The sequence below is a fragment of the Alnus glutinosa genome, chromosome 13 (genome assembly GCF_958979055.1).
Source record: "Alnus glutinosa chromosome 13, dhAlnGlut1.1, whole genome shotgun sequence".
Taxonomy (NCBI): Eukaryota; Viridiplantae; Streptophyta; class Magnoliopsida; order Fagales; family Betulaceae; genus Alnus; species Alnus glutinosa.
Window position 1 is genome coordinate 23390125 of NC_084898.1, and position 15283 is coordinate 23405407.

The window sequence follows — 15283 nt, forward strand, 5'->3', positions numbered from 1 at the left end:
TCAAAGTTCCACAAATGGATATGTACGATAGGTCTAAAGATCCCCGTACGTTGAGCACATCGAAGCGTATAGATCGAGCACACATGACCCATGTTAATAAGGGTATTTCAATGATCAGTTGAGGTTGTAAATGTAATTTTATTTCCAAAATAAGCGTCTTATTGAAGGGTATAACCATCATTCCTCTTCAATAGGCAAGGGCAAAATAGGGAGATCCTGGAAAAATTCGCATTTGTTGTGACGTCCGATTTAACATGATTGACTAATGGTGGTTTTTTTTTTTTTTAAATTTTTAGAAAATAGTTGTTCAAGGAATCAAGGTGGGTGAATGTGATTGGTGGTAGTCCACGTAGCAATGTGTAAATGAGTTATAATTCATAGAGAAACGGTAATTCACTGATCTTATTCTTCTTATATATAGTAGTGATAATGTCATAAATAATGAAAAAATTAGTATTATGAAAAATTCACAAATCATGATGATAATTATAGATTATGAAATAAAAAAAAAATTACTAAAAGATTTTATGTTTCTTGAATATAAATATATAAAATTAAAAATAGCATCAATCAACCAAATCCCGGAGACATTCTACACTCGATCTTTATAGATAAACAAGATCTCATTTATTATAACCACTAACCGGCTAGTAGGTGGAAAACATGGATCATGGATAGTTGAACACAAAATTTATTATAAGGGTCCGTTTAAGTTTACAATTTGAAAAAATGTGGTTTGAAAAAATAATTTTTAAAAATACAGTTAAACGCTTGATAAAATTTTAGTTTAACCTTTAAAATAGCAAATTATTCTTTAAAATTTTGCGTTTTAAAAAAAATACTCTCTTATCTGCGATTTGAAATCTACGTTTTCAAATCGTAATTTTTAAAAACACAGTTTCCAAACGATTTATATTCTGCGAGTTGGTTTAAAATCGCACTAATTTATTGTCTATGAAATCGCAATGCCAAACACACCCTAAAACCAATATTTCAACACATACAAAAACCGTAACATGTCATAATTATGTCGCAATAAATGGAATTAAAAAAAAAAAAAAAAAAAAAAAAAAAAAAAAAAAAAAAAAAAAAAAAACGTTTAATCCTCTACGTATGTAGGTCGACTATGACAGTATGGCTGATACAAGCAAGTATTTTTTTTTTTTTTTTTTTTTTTTTTATTTTTTTTTATTTTTTACATTTTCAAACTGCATTTATTTTTCTAAAAACAAACTCTGAAACGTTCATTTTTTATAATTTTATTTAAAATTCCACTTTTAGCCTGCAAAATTGTGGTACCAAAGTGATTTTAGAATCTCATATTTGGCTTGGTAGTAGCAGAGATCCTCCTAATTTTTCTTTTGTTATTTATTACCTTACCCCTAAAAAAAAAAAAAAAAAAAAAGGATTTAGAACCAAATGTGTATGTCTATCCACCTTGTTCAGGACCTTCAGGTTATTAAAACCAGGGGCGGAGCCACACTATGGCTTGGGGAGGCTGGGCCCCCCAAGCCAAAGGGCTCCCCCCCAAAAAAAAAAAAATTCTAAAAAAAAAAAAAGGAAAAAGTATAATTTTTACCTCTATTCTTTAAAAAATTTGTAGTTTTGACCCTTCCAAATTATTTTTTTTCAATTTGGCCCCTCCAAAGCCTAAAAGCGGGCTCCGCCCCCGACTAAAACAATTTAAACTGTCAAAGTATCAAACATCACATGCAGCTAGCCCACTAGCCCAGCCAATGGTGCTCTTTTTTTTTTCTTTTTTTCTTTTTTTTTTTTAGAAAAATATATTAAAACATAAAAACTTAAAACTCTAATAGGACACTCGAATATTAGTCTCGAACTATTGTCAAAAATAAAAAATATAAAAAAAAGTATCACGAGCCACACAAGATGCCCTTGTCAGTCCTGCAAGCCAGCTTCAAGAACCCATTTCATTATGATATGAACGTTTTAGAGATAGTGAGCTACGGTAAGATCGGGTCCGAGGATTTTGTTGCAGGTGCTATTTCTTTGGTTAGCAGAATCCCAGTGAAGGTGATTTGGAGGGATATACCCAGCTCCGGTGTATATACGCCGCCGAATTGTATGTTGGGGAGGAAGGTGGATCCCTAGGTTTGTTTTCGTTTGCTTCATGTCTTTGAATATTTGGAGAGTTCTTGCATAATGTGCTTCTAGGTTGCTCTGCTTTTGTAGATATTGAAAATAATTGTCAATTTATAAATTTTGATACAGGGAGAGAGTGGGAGAGAAACTCTCCTCTCTCACCATGAAATGCTTGGGGGGCATTCCAGGGGGCAGGTTGAGCATTCCAGGGAATCTCTCCTCTCTCACCATGAAATGCTTGGGGGCATTCCAGGGGGAGCAATCCAGGGGATCAGGGGCATAAAAAAAAAAAATTATAGCAGGGGTATGGAGAGTTTTTGAAATCACGTAGAGAATATCTACGAATTGATTAATTAGATCTATTAAAAATACCAGTATATATATATATATATATATATATATATATATATATACACACGGTCTATTTGAAAATCTCTCCGCTCACTTATTCCCCTTTTTGCACATTGAAAATGTCAGAAATGTACGATTTTTTTTTTTTTTTTTAGCAAAACATATATTTTTCACTTTAACGTTTTTCATTTTTTTTTTTCTTGATAGGGATAAAGCAGAAAAGTAAAAAAATTCATTATCAAGAATGTGCGTATACATAACGTGCCTCATAATGAACCTTTTTTTTTTTTTTTTTTTTTTAAATTTTTTTTTTTTACCCTTGTCAAGATGCATATTTCTTCATTTCAATGTTTTTCATTTTTTTTCTTGTAAGGGATAAAATGAAAAACTGAAAAATCTTTTTTTTTTTTTTTTTTTTTTTTTTTTCGAGGTGTATTATTATTATTTTCTACTTTTTTACCCCGGGAAAGAGGCATATTTCCTTACTTTAATGCTTTTCATTTTTTTTTCTTGCTAGGAGTAAAATGGAAAAGTAATAAATTCATTATCAAAAATGTGCATATACATAACGTGCTGCAAAATAAGAGTAATACTACACATCATCTCCTTATCCTCCTTTTGTCCTCCCAAAATTGATGTGGCTCTTAAAATCACCATTGGATCAAAATCCAAGAGTGATATATCAAAAATTCAATGGTAATTTTAAGAACCACATCAATTTTAGGAGAATAAAACGAGGACAATGAGATGATGTGTAGCATTACTCCCAAAATAAACTATTTTTTTTTTTTTTTTTTTTTTTTTCATTTTTTACCTCTGTCAAGTTGCGTATTCCTTTACTTTATAGCTTTTTATTTTTTTTTCTTGTTAGAGGTAAAATGAAAAGGTGAAAAATATATATATTTTTTTGAGCCGTACTTTTTTGACATGATGAGACTGGAATCTTTGAAGGCATATTCAATTACCTAATTTTTTGTTTCTCCTGATCATTTGTCCACAATTATTAGCCCACAATTATTAGCAAGAAGTGGTACGTCATGCATCCGTGATTTTTTTTTTTTTTTTTTTTAATTATTATTATTCTTAATAAATAAGCTTTACTAATAGAGAAATAAATAATACAGAAACAGACCCCCCTCAAAAAAATAAAATAAAAAATCCTTAATCAGAGGAATTAATTGGACAAATAAATAAACGTACGCTAGCTAGCTAGGCTCCTTTCCATTTTCACTCTCACTCATAGTTTTAATATCCTTAATTTACTCTCTAGTTAATTAAGACTTATTTCTTCTTCTTCTATCTTCTCCATAAAAAATGGATCACTCGCTAGCTCCTCCAATATTACTGAGAGAGGAAGCTTCCGGACCACCTTTTCCAACCAGATATATAGCGAGCGATCGATGACTCAGAAATTAATTCGACCCTCCAACTCCATAACTACTCTCTTCAATCTGATCATTGGACGGTTCCTGTGGTCTTAATTATTACAGTGAAATATATATTAGAATTAATAAATGGATATTGCATGCACTGAATCTCAATCATTTTCTACAACTTAAATTTTGAATTTTTGTGCTTGCTTTTCATCTTTCTTTCTTTGGAAGCAACTCTAGCCTTCACATCCCATATATTATATGATCTTCAATATGTTCTCTTCTGAACTAATTTGTCCTCCAAAAATTCTGTGCATGATTCCTGTGCATCCAAATTAATGTGATACACAATATATATCCTCCAAAGCAATCTTGCAAATTATAGCTCTCCACCCTTTTCTTCTTAGATTTTTCACTCCCCAAACTAGATCGAATACTTTTCCAATCATTTTGAGAGAAACTCCACGTACATACACTTTCACATATACTTTGCCAATCATTTTGAAAAATAAAAAATAAAAGAAAGAAGAAGAAGAAGTGATTTTTCAACTGTTTTAATGCATGATAGGGTTTCTTCATATATTTAAGTGATATTAGGAAGTTTAGAGGTCGTAGTTTCCTCTCCCATTTTACCATTTTTTTTTTTTTAAAAAAAACTTTATTTCTTGGTGTACGTACGTGTAGTATGTAGATGGATGATATGTACGTGTCATGTCCATGTATAGTTGTGTTATCGTTGGCAGATTTTGTAAAGGTAAACACATGTTAATTAAGTAATTATGTCTATATTATAGTAGGAGTCGTACGTGTTCTTCACATGCATTTAGAGTAGAAATATAGATTGAGTGGAAGTAAAAATATGGTTTTTCTTGCTTGCATTCATTGTCATTATTTTTTGGGGTAATTACATTTTCCCCTCATGAACTACTAAAAAATGCGCGATGCCCCTATGAACTACCACCTCGACCAAAAAAAGCATCCAACTATCACAGTTACATATTTTGCCCCTTTCTGTTAGCCTAACTTGTGAAAATACTTAAATACCTTCACTCAATTTAAAAAAATGACATAAATGCCCTCAACTTAAAAAAAAAAAAAAAGAAGAAGAAGGAAAAGGATCGGATACTGCAGGAGGGGGTGGCTGCCACCCCCTTAGCTAGAGGGGGTGGCCTGCGAGCCACCCCCAGAGGTGGGTCCGGCCACCTCTGGGGTGGCTCACGGCCACCCCACAACCTGGGGGCCGCGCGGCCACCCCAGTTTTTCTCTAGGGTGGCCGCGCGACCACCCTAGGTTTTTTTGAGGTGGCCTACGAGCCACCCCAGAGGTGGCCGGACCCACCTCTGGGGGTGGCTCGCACTCCCACCCCTCCACCTAAGGGGGTGGCTGCCACCCCCTCCGGCAGCCACTCCCTTTTCTTTCTTTCTTTTTTTTTTTTTTTTTTTTGTTTTTGTTTTTTTTTTTGTTTTTGTTTTTTTTTTTTTTAAATAAATTATTTTTAATATTTTTTATTAATAAATTTAAACCAAATTTATAAACCAATTTTTTTATTATTTTTTTTTTATCAATTGAGGGCATTTTTGTCTTTTAATCAAAATTAAAGTCCAAAATGGGCATATTCTGTCCATGAAACGGGTTTGACTGACAGAAGGGGGCAAAATGTGTAAAGTTGGTAGTTTGATACTCTTTTTTGGTCGAGTTGGTAGTTCATGGGGGCATCGCGCATTTTTTGGTAGTTCATGGGAAGAAAATGTAATTACCCCTTACTTTTTTTGTTCACTTATTTAGCAAAGCTGATCAGTTGCTTGCGTGCATATATGTGCTTAATTAATTAATTAAGGTGTTGATCATGTAAACTCTAAGAAAGGAACTGTCAAAGAAAAAGTGTACTCCAATTTAGTTTTTTAGGCGAATTATTACGGTGTACGTAGTTGCTTTCTGAGACTATAAATCTAGCTTTGCAGCCCAATTATTCACTGTAGAAAGAAGAAAAAGTTTGCCCAAATGTGTGGCTTACCGTCGTTTATGTATATATAGATATAGGCTCTGCTTGAAAACTTGCTAAGAAGATTTGTGAATTTAAACCATTAACAATGAAAGAAATCAAATCTTCATCTGCTATAGGTTTACCTACAGCAGCTAACTCGTCTGACCAAATCTTGGCATTCTGCACATATTCTGAGTAGGACTTTGCTCCTTGATGCAATTTCTGCAATTGCTTCTTCAAATGTGAAATATGAGATCGTGACTGTGAGGCAAATCTACTTCCTAGGGCAGTCCAAACTTGTCTCGAGGTATTGAGTCCATACACTGTGGACAATACCTTTTTCGAGAGAGTGACATTGATCCAACTAAAGATGCATTGATCCTTTTAGTTCTAGAGACAAAATTCTGGATTAGGAATTTCCTTGCTTAACAATCATCAGTCAAGGTTGGTTGATGGCACGACTCAGATCCGTCAAAGATACCCATCAGATCATTGCTACGCAATATAGGATTAAATTGTGTTAGCCATCTGAGATAATTGGTGCTGTCAAGTTTGACAGTCACCTGGTGATTGGGATTGGGTAGAAAAAAGGTAGAAGTATCTGTTGAGGTTGTTATAATGGAGAGAAAACGAAAATAGGGATCAAAGTTTTGATGTGAGTCTAAACATGCTCTGATACCACGAAAACTTGAATGAGTATCTGCTTTGGTTAACTACCAAAACACAGAAGATAAGATCATATATATAGCAAGGACTCAGAGAGTCATTTACACAGAGATTAAACGACTCAGAACAGAGATTAAATGACTCAGAACAGAGATTAAACTACAAAGGGTAAACGACGTGTTATGTAGAACAACAATGGCAACTAGAAAAGGAACTAAGAAAAGACACTCGTCTGTAACTGACTTCCATCTACAGTTGACACCAAGAAAAACCGGGATTGGCGTGGACCAAATTCAGCAGTAAAATAAGGACATGCGTTGTTCTGCAACTGTGTGAAATTTATGCAAGGAAAAATGCAACTGTTGTACTTGGCAGACACTTGTCATTTTCGTTGTCTTCTGAGGTACATGGCATGCTTTAACACTGCTAACATTTCATTTTCTTTAATTTTCCACGTAAATTAATCTAATTAAGGTTCCATGACTTAATTAGTGTTCCTAATCTTGTTTGTGACGTCAGTTATATGAACTGTGCATGCAAATCTCTCACTTTTTCAACTTGTCAAGATCAGGATCTTGTATTATATATGTTCGCGAATCGCGGCACTATATATTAATTGCTTATGGAATACCACTTCTTTCCTCACACCTCCACTTACCACTCACATATTTCTAACGTTGACTTGGGGTGGCTGTCATGTTCCTCAGTGATCAACCACCGGATGTTGTAGAGCTTTTGCTTCCGCACGTTGTTACAAAACCAATAGGGGCTTGCCGCTTGTCAACACTAAATATAACTTACTACCTTTTTCTAAATTATCATTCTTCCTTAATTACTCCTTATAATTCTTTTAAAAATTTATTTCGGTGTAATTTAGTTTTTAATTAATTCCTCCTTAAAACATTAGGATTTAAACTGACCAATATATATGAATTTGGAGGAAGGAAACATCTATTTAATATTCTATATATATACGATTATGAAGTAGGTAGACCGTAGGCCATTGTTAATTCCTTCCTAAGAAATGTCATCTAGTTGTAGCTATTATGTTTGTAATATAATTATTAGCAAGAAGTAGTCACACATATATCCATGATTATTTTTTTATTTTTTTATTTTTTTATTTTTTTATTTTTTATTATTATTAATGAATAAGCTTTACTAGTAGAGAAATAAATAATACAGAAACAGCCCCCCCCCCCCCCCCCCCCCCACCCAAAAAAAAAACTCTTAATCAGAGGAATTGGACCATGTTTGCATATCTTTTGGATACAATATCTCTTATTTATATATAATAAAATGAACAAGTAACATGCTTCCCACTAATTAAATATTTTCATGATTTAATACCATATCCTATGTGGTTTAACTTATTATTATCCATCCAAGTTGATGTAACGATGTGGAGGATAATTGTGATTTCTTTATTTGTAGTGAACTTTGACTTTGGGTAGTAAATTAAACCAATTATTATTGTTAAAATATTATATAAAGACAAAAAGAGTAAAGAAAGAGATCAAAAACTTATATAATATGCGGGCTCACCGTAAGGGATGAGTAGCGGGAAGGTACATGCAATCACGTCTATAAAAGCTCACCTAGGCAGCTTGGATTTGTGTGCAGGAAAGAAAGAAGGTCCACAAATGGGGTTGGAATTCTTGTGGTTGATTCTTGCAGTTGTGTTGGGTGGGTATGTCTTTGTATTAGGGTTTTTGAAGAGATTCAACGAGTGGTATTATGTTGGGAGGCTGGGGAAAACGCAATACCCTCTCCCGCCTGGTGATATGGGGTGGCCTTACCTTGGATGTCTCCCAACCTTCCTCAAAGCTTTCAAATCTAATGACCCTGATTCCTTCATCTACAATCTCGTTTCCAAGTAATTAATTTAGCCTCTCTTTCTCTCTAGCTCTCACGTGCGTACGTTCACATGCAGTAATAACACAAAAGCACACCACAAATTAACGTACATGCACTTGGATATATACATGCAAAGGCACTAGCTTAATTATAATAAAGTGTTAATTAGTTCCATGCATGATGCTAATGAAGTGATATTCTACTCGATCTTTTGCTCTTGTTTTCTTTGTTGGAATTACAGATATGGAAGGACCGGAATCTACAAGACCTACATGTTTGGGTGCCCAAGTATCATTGTTTGTATCCCAAAGACATGCCGGAAAGTTTTGACAGACGATGAACGATTCAAACTTGGTTATCCCAAAGCCACAACGATCCTCACAGGTCGAAGATCATTCCATGGCATTTCAAATGCTGAGCACAAGCGCCTGCGCAGACTAACCACGTCTCCGATCAATGGCCACGAGGCGCTAGCCGGGTATATTAACCTCATCGAGGGCATTGTGATAAATTCATTAGAGAAATGGGCTGGCACGAAGCGGCCAATCGAGCTGTTGACAGAGTTGAGGAAGGTTGCCTTTAAGGTCATTACAAACATCTTCATCAGCACCCACAGTGAATCTGTTATTTCGTCAGTGGAGAACTTGTATTCTGATCTAAACGCGGGAATAAAGTCTCAGGCCATCAATCTCCCTGGATTTGCATTCCATAGAGCACTCAAGGTAAAGACTCATTAAGAAAATTAATGACAAAACAATATTAAAGGGTAATGATAAAACAAAATCCTTCATGATCGTACGTGGTTTTGTTGGAGCAGGCACGAAAGAAGTTGGTGAAGGTCTTTCAAACTGTACTAGACAAAAAGAGGGCAATTATAAAAAAAAATTCCGACCGGACGGACGTGAAAAAAGATATGATGGATTTGCTTTTGGGAGTCAAAGATGAAGATGGTAGGCAATTGGAGGATGAGGATATCATAGATCTTCTGATTGTGTTCATGTTAGCTGGTCATGAAAGCTCTGCCCATGGTGCATTGTGGGCAGTCATCTACCTATCACAAAATCCTGAGTTCTTCACAAAAGCCAAGGTAGCTGTTTGCGTAACCTTATTAAATCATTAATTAATTATTCCAAAAGTTTTAGTTTGTAATCAAATAGTAAATTTAATTATTAACTTATATTTTAACATTTTTCACCATATATGGTCTAACACGTAGAATATTTAACTAAAATTAAAAATGAATGACAGAGACAACGTTCGAACTCAGAGCATAAGGTGGTAATTAATTTATCATGGTATTAAAGTAAAAATTTTAAATTCGAATATTATTTCTTATCTTAATTAAATATTTTACATATTGAGCTTTATTTATTAAAGAAGAATTTGAGGTTGCTACTCAATTTAACCATGGTTGCCACTCGATCTATTGTTCAATCTTTCTTTACCATGGTTGCTACTCAATTTAACCTCAAAATTAAAACTTTATGTTCGGATAATGGGGTTGAATTTTGTATGGATGATTTCTTTTCTCAACAAGGAACTTTACATCAACTTATTTATGTAGAGACTCCTCAACAAAATTATGTTGTAGAAAGGAAACACCAACATCTCCTAAATGTAGCCCGAGCCTTGAGATTTCAAACTCATTTGCCATTCAAATTTTGGGCTGATTGTGTCTTAACCGCCACTCATCTCATCAACAGAATTCCTTCTCCTCTTTTGTCAAATAAGTCACCTTTTGAACTTTTGTATTCCACTCCTCCCACATACTCTCACTTTCGTGTTTTTGGTTGTTTAGCATTTGTTTCTACACTCACTCGTGATAGAAGCAAATTTGATTCTAGATCCATTCCATCTGTCTTCATTGGATATCCAAATGGCACCAAAGGATATAAACTTTTCAATTCACCACCAAATCTGTTTTTGTTTCATGTCATGTTGTTTTTCATGAACATATCTTTCCCTATGCATCTAATCTGCTGCATACTGATTCACAATGAGTCTTTTTACCCTCTCCATCTTTCTTAGATGATAATACTACTCCATCTCCTTCTATTCCTTCTTTTATCACTCCTTGTGATGATGTTCCCATTCCCTCATCTGATCATGTTTTTCCTCCTACCTCTTCTATTCCTTCTAATCATTCTTCTTCTTCTTCTTCTTCTTCTCCTGTTTCTTCTGTTCCCCATAATTCTCCTTAGCATGTCTCTTTACCTCTTAGACAATCTACTCGTCCAAAAACTGCTCCTTGGTACTTGCAGCAATATCATTGTCAATTAGATTCTCTTCCAAGTCCATCCCAATCCTCTCCAATGGCCAAAGCTACTGATGGTACAGGTATTCCTTATTGTTTGTCCTCTGTTCTTTCTTATGATCGTTTATCTTCTTTTCATAAGACTTTTAGCTTATCTATCACTTCCCATTATGAACCTAAGTTTTTCCATTAAGCCATCAAATTTTCACACTGGCGTGAGGCAATGAATGCAGAGATTTCTGCCTTACAACAGAATAATACTTGGCTTTTAACTCCTCTTCCACATGGCAAAAAGGCCATTGGGTGCAAGTGGGTTTATAAGGTGAAGCTGAAGGCAGATGGCAGTGTAGAGCATTACAAAGCTCGACTTGTGGCTAAAGGTTACACTCAGTCCGAAGGATTGGACTATCATGAAACATTTTCACCAGTAGCCAAACTCACTACTGTTCGGTGTTTATTGGCTATTGTTACTTCCAAGAATTGATCTCTTAATCAATTAGACGTCAACAATGCATTTTTACATGGAGAATTGGATGAAGAAGTCTATATGACACCACCTCTGGGTTTTGTTACAAAGGGGGAGTCTCAAGTGTGTAAGTTGGTGAAGTCTTTATATGGATTGAAGCAGGCCTCTCGGTAGTGGTTTTCCAAATTTTTCAGCACATTGCTTGCTCATGGCTTCACTCAATCAAAATCAGATTATTCTCTTTTTACACGCACTCAATGATCTTCTTTCATTGCTCTTTTAGTTTATGTTGATGACATTATCCTTGCAAGTAATGATTCTACTGCTATCTCTGCCTTGATTGTTTTTCTTAATCAGCAATTCAAACTTAAGGACTTGGGTCCTCTCAAATACTTTATAGGATTGGAAGTGGCTCGGTCGAATAAGGGCCTTTTCCTTTGTCAACGCAAGTATGCTCTTGAGATTCTTGAAGATGCTGGGTTGTTAGCTTGTAAACCCGCTAGGTTTCCTATGGATCAAAATCTCAAACTGTCAAGCAGCAGTGGTGAACTCTTACTTGATCCATCTAGCTATAGACACCTTGTAGGCAGGTTAATCTATCTCACCATTACTCGTCCAGATTTAGCATTCGCAGTGCAACATCTCAGTCAATTTATGCAGCAGTCTCGACAACCTCATTTAGATGTTGCTCACAGATTGTTGAGATACATCAAACAAGCTCCTGGACAAGGCCTTTTCTTTCCTTCTCATTCGGATTTTCACCTCAAAGCATTTTGTGATGTTGATTGGGCAGGATGTTTGGATACACGTAGATCCGTTACTGGTTATTGTGTTTTTCTAGGAGATTCTTTAATCTCTTGGAAGTCCAAGAAGCAGCAGAAAAAAATTCCCGGTCCTCTACTAAATCCAAATATAGGTCCATGGCTTCTATATGCTGTGAGTTGATGTGGTTATTTTCTCTTCTCAAAGATTTTCACATTTTACATCCACAACCTGCTCTTCTCTTTTGTGATAGCAAAGCTGCCTTACACATTGCTGCAAACCCGGTTTATCATGAGAGGACAAAACATATTGAGCTTGACTGCCATTTAATTCGTGAAAAGATTCAACTTGGTCTTATTCACACTCTTCATGTCAAGTCTCATTTACAATTGGCTGATCTTTTTACTAAACCACTTGGCTATGTTCTTTTTCATTCTTTACTGTCCAAGATGAATACCTTAGGTATATTTCATCTTGAGGGGGAGTATCAATCTACTGTCAAGCAGCAGGAAGACACATGCAGCAAACCACATGTCAAGCAGCCCAAGCTAGAATGCAGCAACATGCAAGACATTGTCCATGCTGTCATTGAATAACAACATGTGTTTTATTGTATGACAGCTCATGTCAGCACATGTTATATTAACTCTAGATAGTTAACAGTCAGTTAGAGTTAATTAATGTAGTTGACTTAACCTTCCAAGTTAGATACAGAGTTGATTGTCTTACAAGTTGTATAAAAACGAGATACTTGATTATTCTTAATACAAGTTACAGAATTATCTTTTGTCAATTTCTCTGAGTTTGTTCTTCCTAAACTGTCTCTTCAATTTCTGTTAGCCACACGTGAAAGATAGTATTAAAACATTAATGAAATAATGAAATTTATTAGTTTTCATTCCACTTTTCAGGAAGAGCAACAGGAGATCGTGAAGAGAAGACTACATACACAGAAAGGACTGACTCTTACAGAGATTAGACAAATGGAATATCTTTATAAGGTACGTATATATGCATTGAAGAAGCACATGACGGTACTGCCAATTAAGGGATCTCTTTTTTTTTTCTTTTTTTTTTTTAAATTTCTTTTATTTTAATACATAGCTAGGGAAGATCGAGAAATTATTCAAGATTGTTTTAAGAACATATTCATAAGAAAACTAGTGGTAATAATACGGCAATCCAAAGATAAGAAATAATGATGTCCACGCAAATTCAAAGATAAGAATATTATATATGCATAGTGGTACGTCATTTAAAATTCTTAAATAATATGAAAATATATTCATTGTGTACAAGCTCATATCAAGTGCCACTAAGAAAAATGGTGAACAACCTAATTAAAAACTTATTTCAAACATATGTTCTGTCTATATCTAATGAGTTGCATACTTTTGTCCATGCATTAGGTAATTGATGAGACGTTGCGCCGAACTAGTATCTCATTTTCAGTATTTAGACAGGCGAAAGAGGATGTTAACCTCAATGGTTAGTCATTTAATCCCCTATATATATACACGTACATATTCAAAATCTTCCATCCCCCGTCCATGTTTTCTTAAGAGAAAATTATTCGTTGCAGGTTATCTTATTCCAAAAGGATGGAAAGTTTTGGTCTGGAACAGAGCTGTTCATATGGATCCTGAAAACTATTCAAACCCAAAAGACTTTGATCCTTCCAGATGGGATGTATGTTGGATATATAGAACATGCATCTATTTAATTATCCCATTTTTTCTTTTTCTTCAGCACATATATATATATATATACCTGCATGTATTGATACTTTATGATCTGCTTGACTTCTGTGTAGAATTTTACACCGAAAGCTGGGACCTTCCTTCCTTTTGGAGCAGGAAGTAGGTTTTGCCCTGGAAGTGATCTAGCCAAGCTTGAGATCGCTATTTTCCTTCATCATTATCTCCTTAACTACATGTGAGCTCCTTGCATGCCTTATTCTTGCCACCTTTAACAATTTAGGCTACAATTTTTGTTTAACGATTGTTTTTTCCATTAATGGTGCAGTGTGGAGCGCCTGAATCCAGATTGCCCGGTGAAATGGTTACCAATAGCAAGGCCGGTAGACATGTGCGTTGCAAGAATCATAAAAGTCACCTAATCGATCATTTGCAGCAGCAAGAAAGTGCATGCATGCATCCGTACCCTCTAACTCGAGTTGAAAAAAGAAACTCCATAAAAGGAGAGTGGAACAATATATTATGTCTTCGTGCTGCCCATTAAGCCTTTGTAGTACCCATACGTACGTGTTCTTATTATTAAACAATTGTATTGCTTAAATTTAATTGAATAAAATACTATATGTGTATTAAGCTATTGTAAATAAATTTTAAATATTTAATTATCTTTTTAAGGTCCATAATTAGTGCAATTATGAATTGACACATAAGTTAGGAAATGAATTTGTAATAAAAATTGTACTGCTTAAATTTATTCAATTCAATTTGAATAAAATGTAGCCCTAAAATGAAATTTCTGGTAGTGGACCACCCCAAATCTTGTCTTCCTTTTTCTCTCATGCTTCTGCTATTTTATATCATTTTACATTTTATCTCAAATTTTTACAAGAAGTTATTATTTAATATGCATGGTATTAGAGTCGAGGCCTTGAGTTCGAACTTTAACTCTATAATTTATCCTTTATTTCAATTAAAATAATCCACATGTTGTCTTCTCTCTCCATGTGAGAAAGAGTATTAAAATATTAATTGAATTTACCATTTCCTGTCCCCTTAATTTAATGTGTTTGCCGTCTGGAGAAAATTATTTACGCTTTTAAAGTGTAAATTATTTTCTGAAATTTACTAAGCATTTTTTGTCAAACGAAAATCATTTTTCAGAAACTATTTTACACCGAAACAAACTGAGTATTAGTTGTTGTTGTTTTTTTTTTTTTTTTTTTTTAATAAGGAAAATAGGCACTACAAAAAAAATTGTTTTTCGCCACTTGCAGTTCGCCACGTGTACGGTCACTGTACACGTGGCAAACTGTTGGCCACGTGCAAGTGGCCACGTAAATACACGCGGTGGATCCGGTTGACACTAACTGTACAATTGGCCGCGTGTATTAAAATACGCGCGGCCAACGTATTTTAATACACGCGGCCAACTGTTGGCCGCGTGTATTATTATACACGTGGCAATATGTTTTTTTTAAAAAAAAATTCAAAATTTTTTTTTATTTAATTTAAATCTGTATTTAATTATTTTTTAAATAATTGATTGTATTTTTAATTTAATTCTTTATTTTTAGAGGAAAAAAAATATAATAACTGAAAAAAAAAAAGAAAAAAAGAAAGAAAGAGGAAAACACACGTACGAGCAAGTTCAGTAGAGAGAGAGATACACACAGAGAGAGAGAGAGAGAGAGAGAGAGACAGAGAGAGGGAGAGCGAGAGACAGAGACAGAGATACACAGAGAGAGAGAGAGCGATACAGAGAGATAGAGA

General features: G+C 34.6%; 1 protein-coding gene across 4 annotated transcripts; it reads left to right on the plus strand.

Annotated features, from left to right (window-relative positions):
* Nucleotides 1-1886: 1886 nt before the first annotated feature.
* On the plus strand, nucleotides 1887-14161 carry LOC133854854 (beta-amyrin 11-oxidase-like). Of its 4 annotated transcripts, XM_062291121.1 has the most exons (10): nucleotides 1887-2112; nucleotides 6733-6880; nucleotides 8101-8353; nucleotides 8576-9056; nucleotides 9152-9421; nucleotides 12728-12817; nucleotides 13226-13304; nucleotides 13399-13505; nucleotides 13630-13751; nucleotides 13842-14161. In XM_062291121.1, exons 3-10 carry the CDS (start codon nucleotides 8121-8123, stop codon nucleotides 13933-13935), a joined length of 1476 nt encoding a protein of 491 aa, XP_062147105.1. In that variant the 5' UTR covers nucleotides 1887-2112; nucleotides 6733-6880; nucleotides 8101-8120; the 3' UTR covers nucleotides 13936-14161. The 4 variants fall into 4 exon arrangements, with proteins under 4 accessions (XP_062147105.1, XP_062147106.1, XP_062147104.1 ...); XM_062291122.1 differs by lacking the exon at nucleotides 8101-8353 and having other exon boundaries at nucleotides 1888-2112; XM_062291120.1 differs by lacking the exon at nucleotides 6733-6880 and having other exon boundaries at nucleotides 1888-2112.
* Nucleotides 14162-15283: the final 1122 nt, after the last annotated feature.

What these genes read in the sequence shown, in the direction of transcription:
- LOC133854854 (XM_062291121.1), top strand. Translation starts at nt 8,121, where the DNA reads ATGGGGTTGGAATTCTTGTGGTTGATTCTTGCAGTTGTGTTGGGTGGG. An exon ending in CATTCCATAGAGCACTCAAG is followed by an intron (nt 9,057 to 9,151) that starts GTAAAGACTCAT and finishes TTGTTGGAGCAG; the next exon opens with GCACGAAAGAAGTTGGTGAA. An exon ending in CATTATCTCCTTAACTACAT is followed by an intron (nt 13,752 to 13,841) that starts GTGAGCTCCTTG and finishes TTAATGGTGCAG; the next exon opens with TGTGGAGCGCCTGAATCCAG.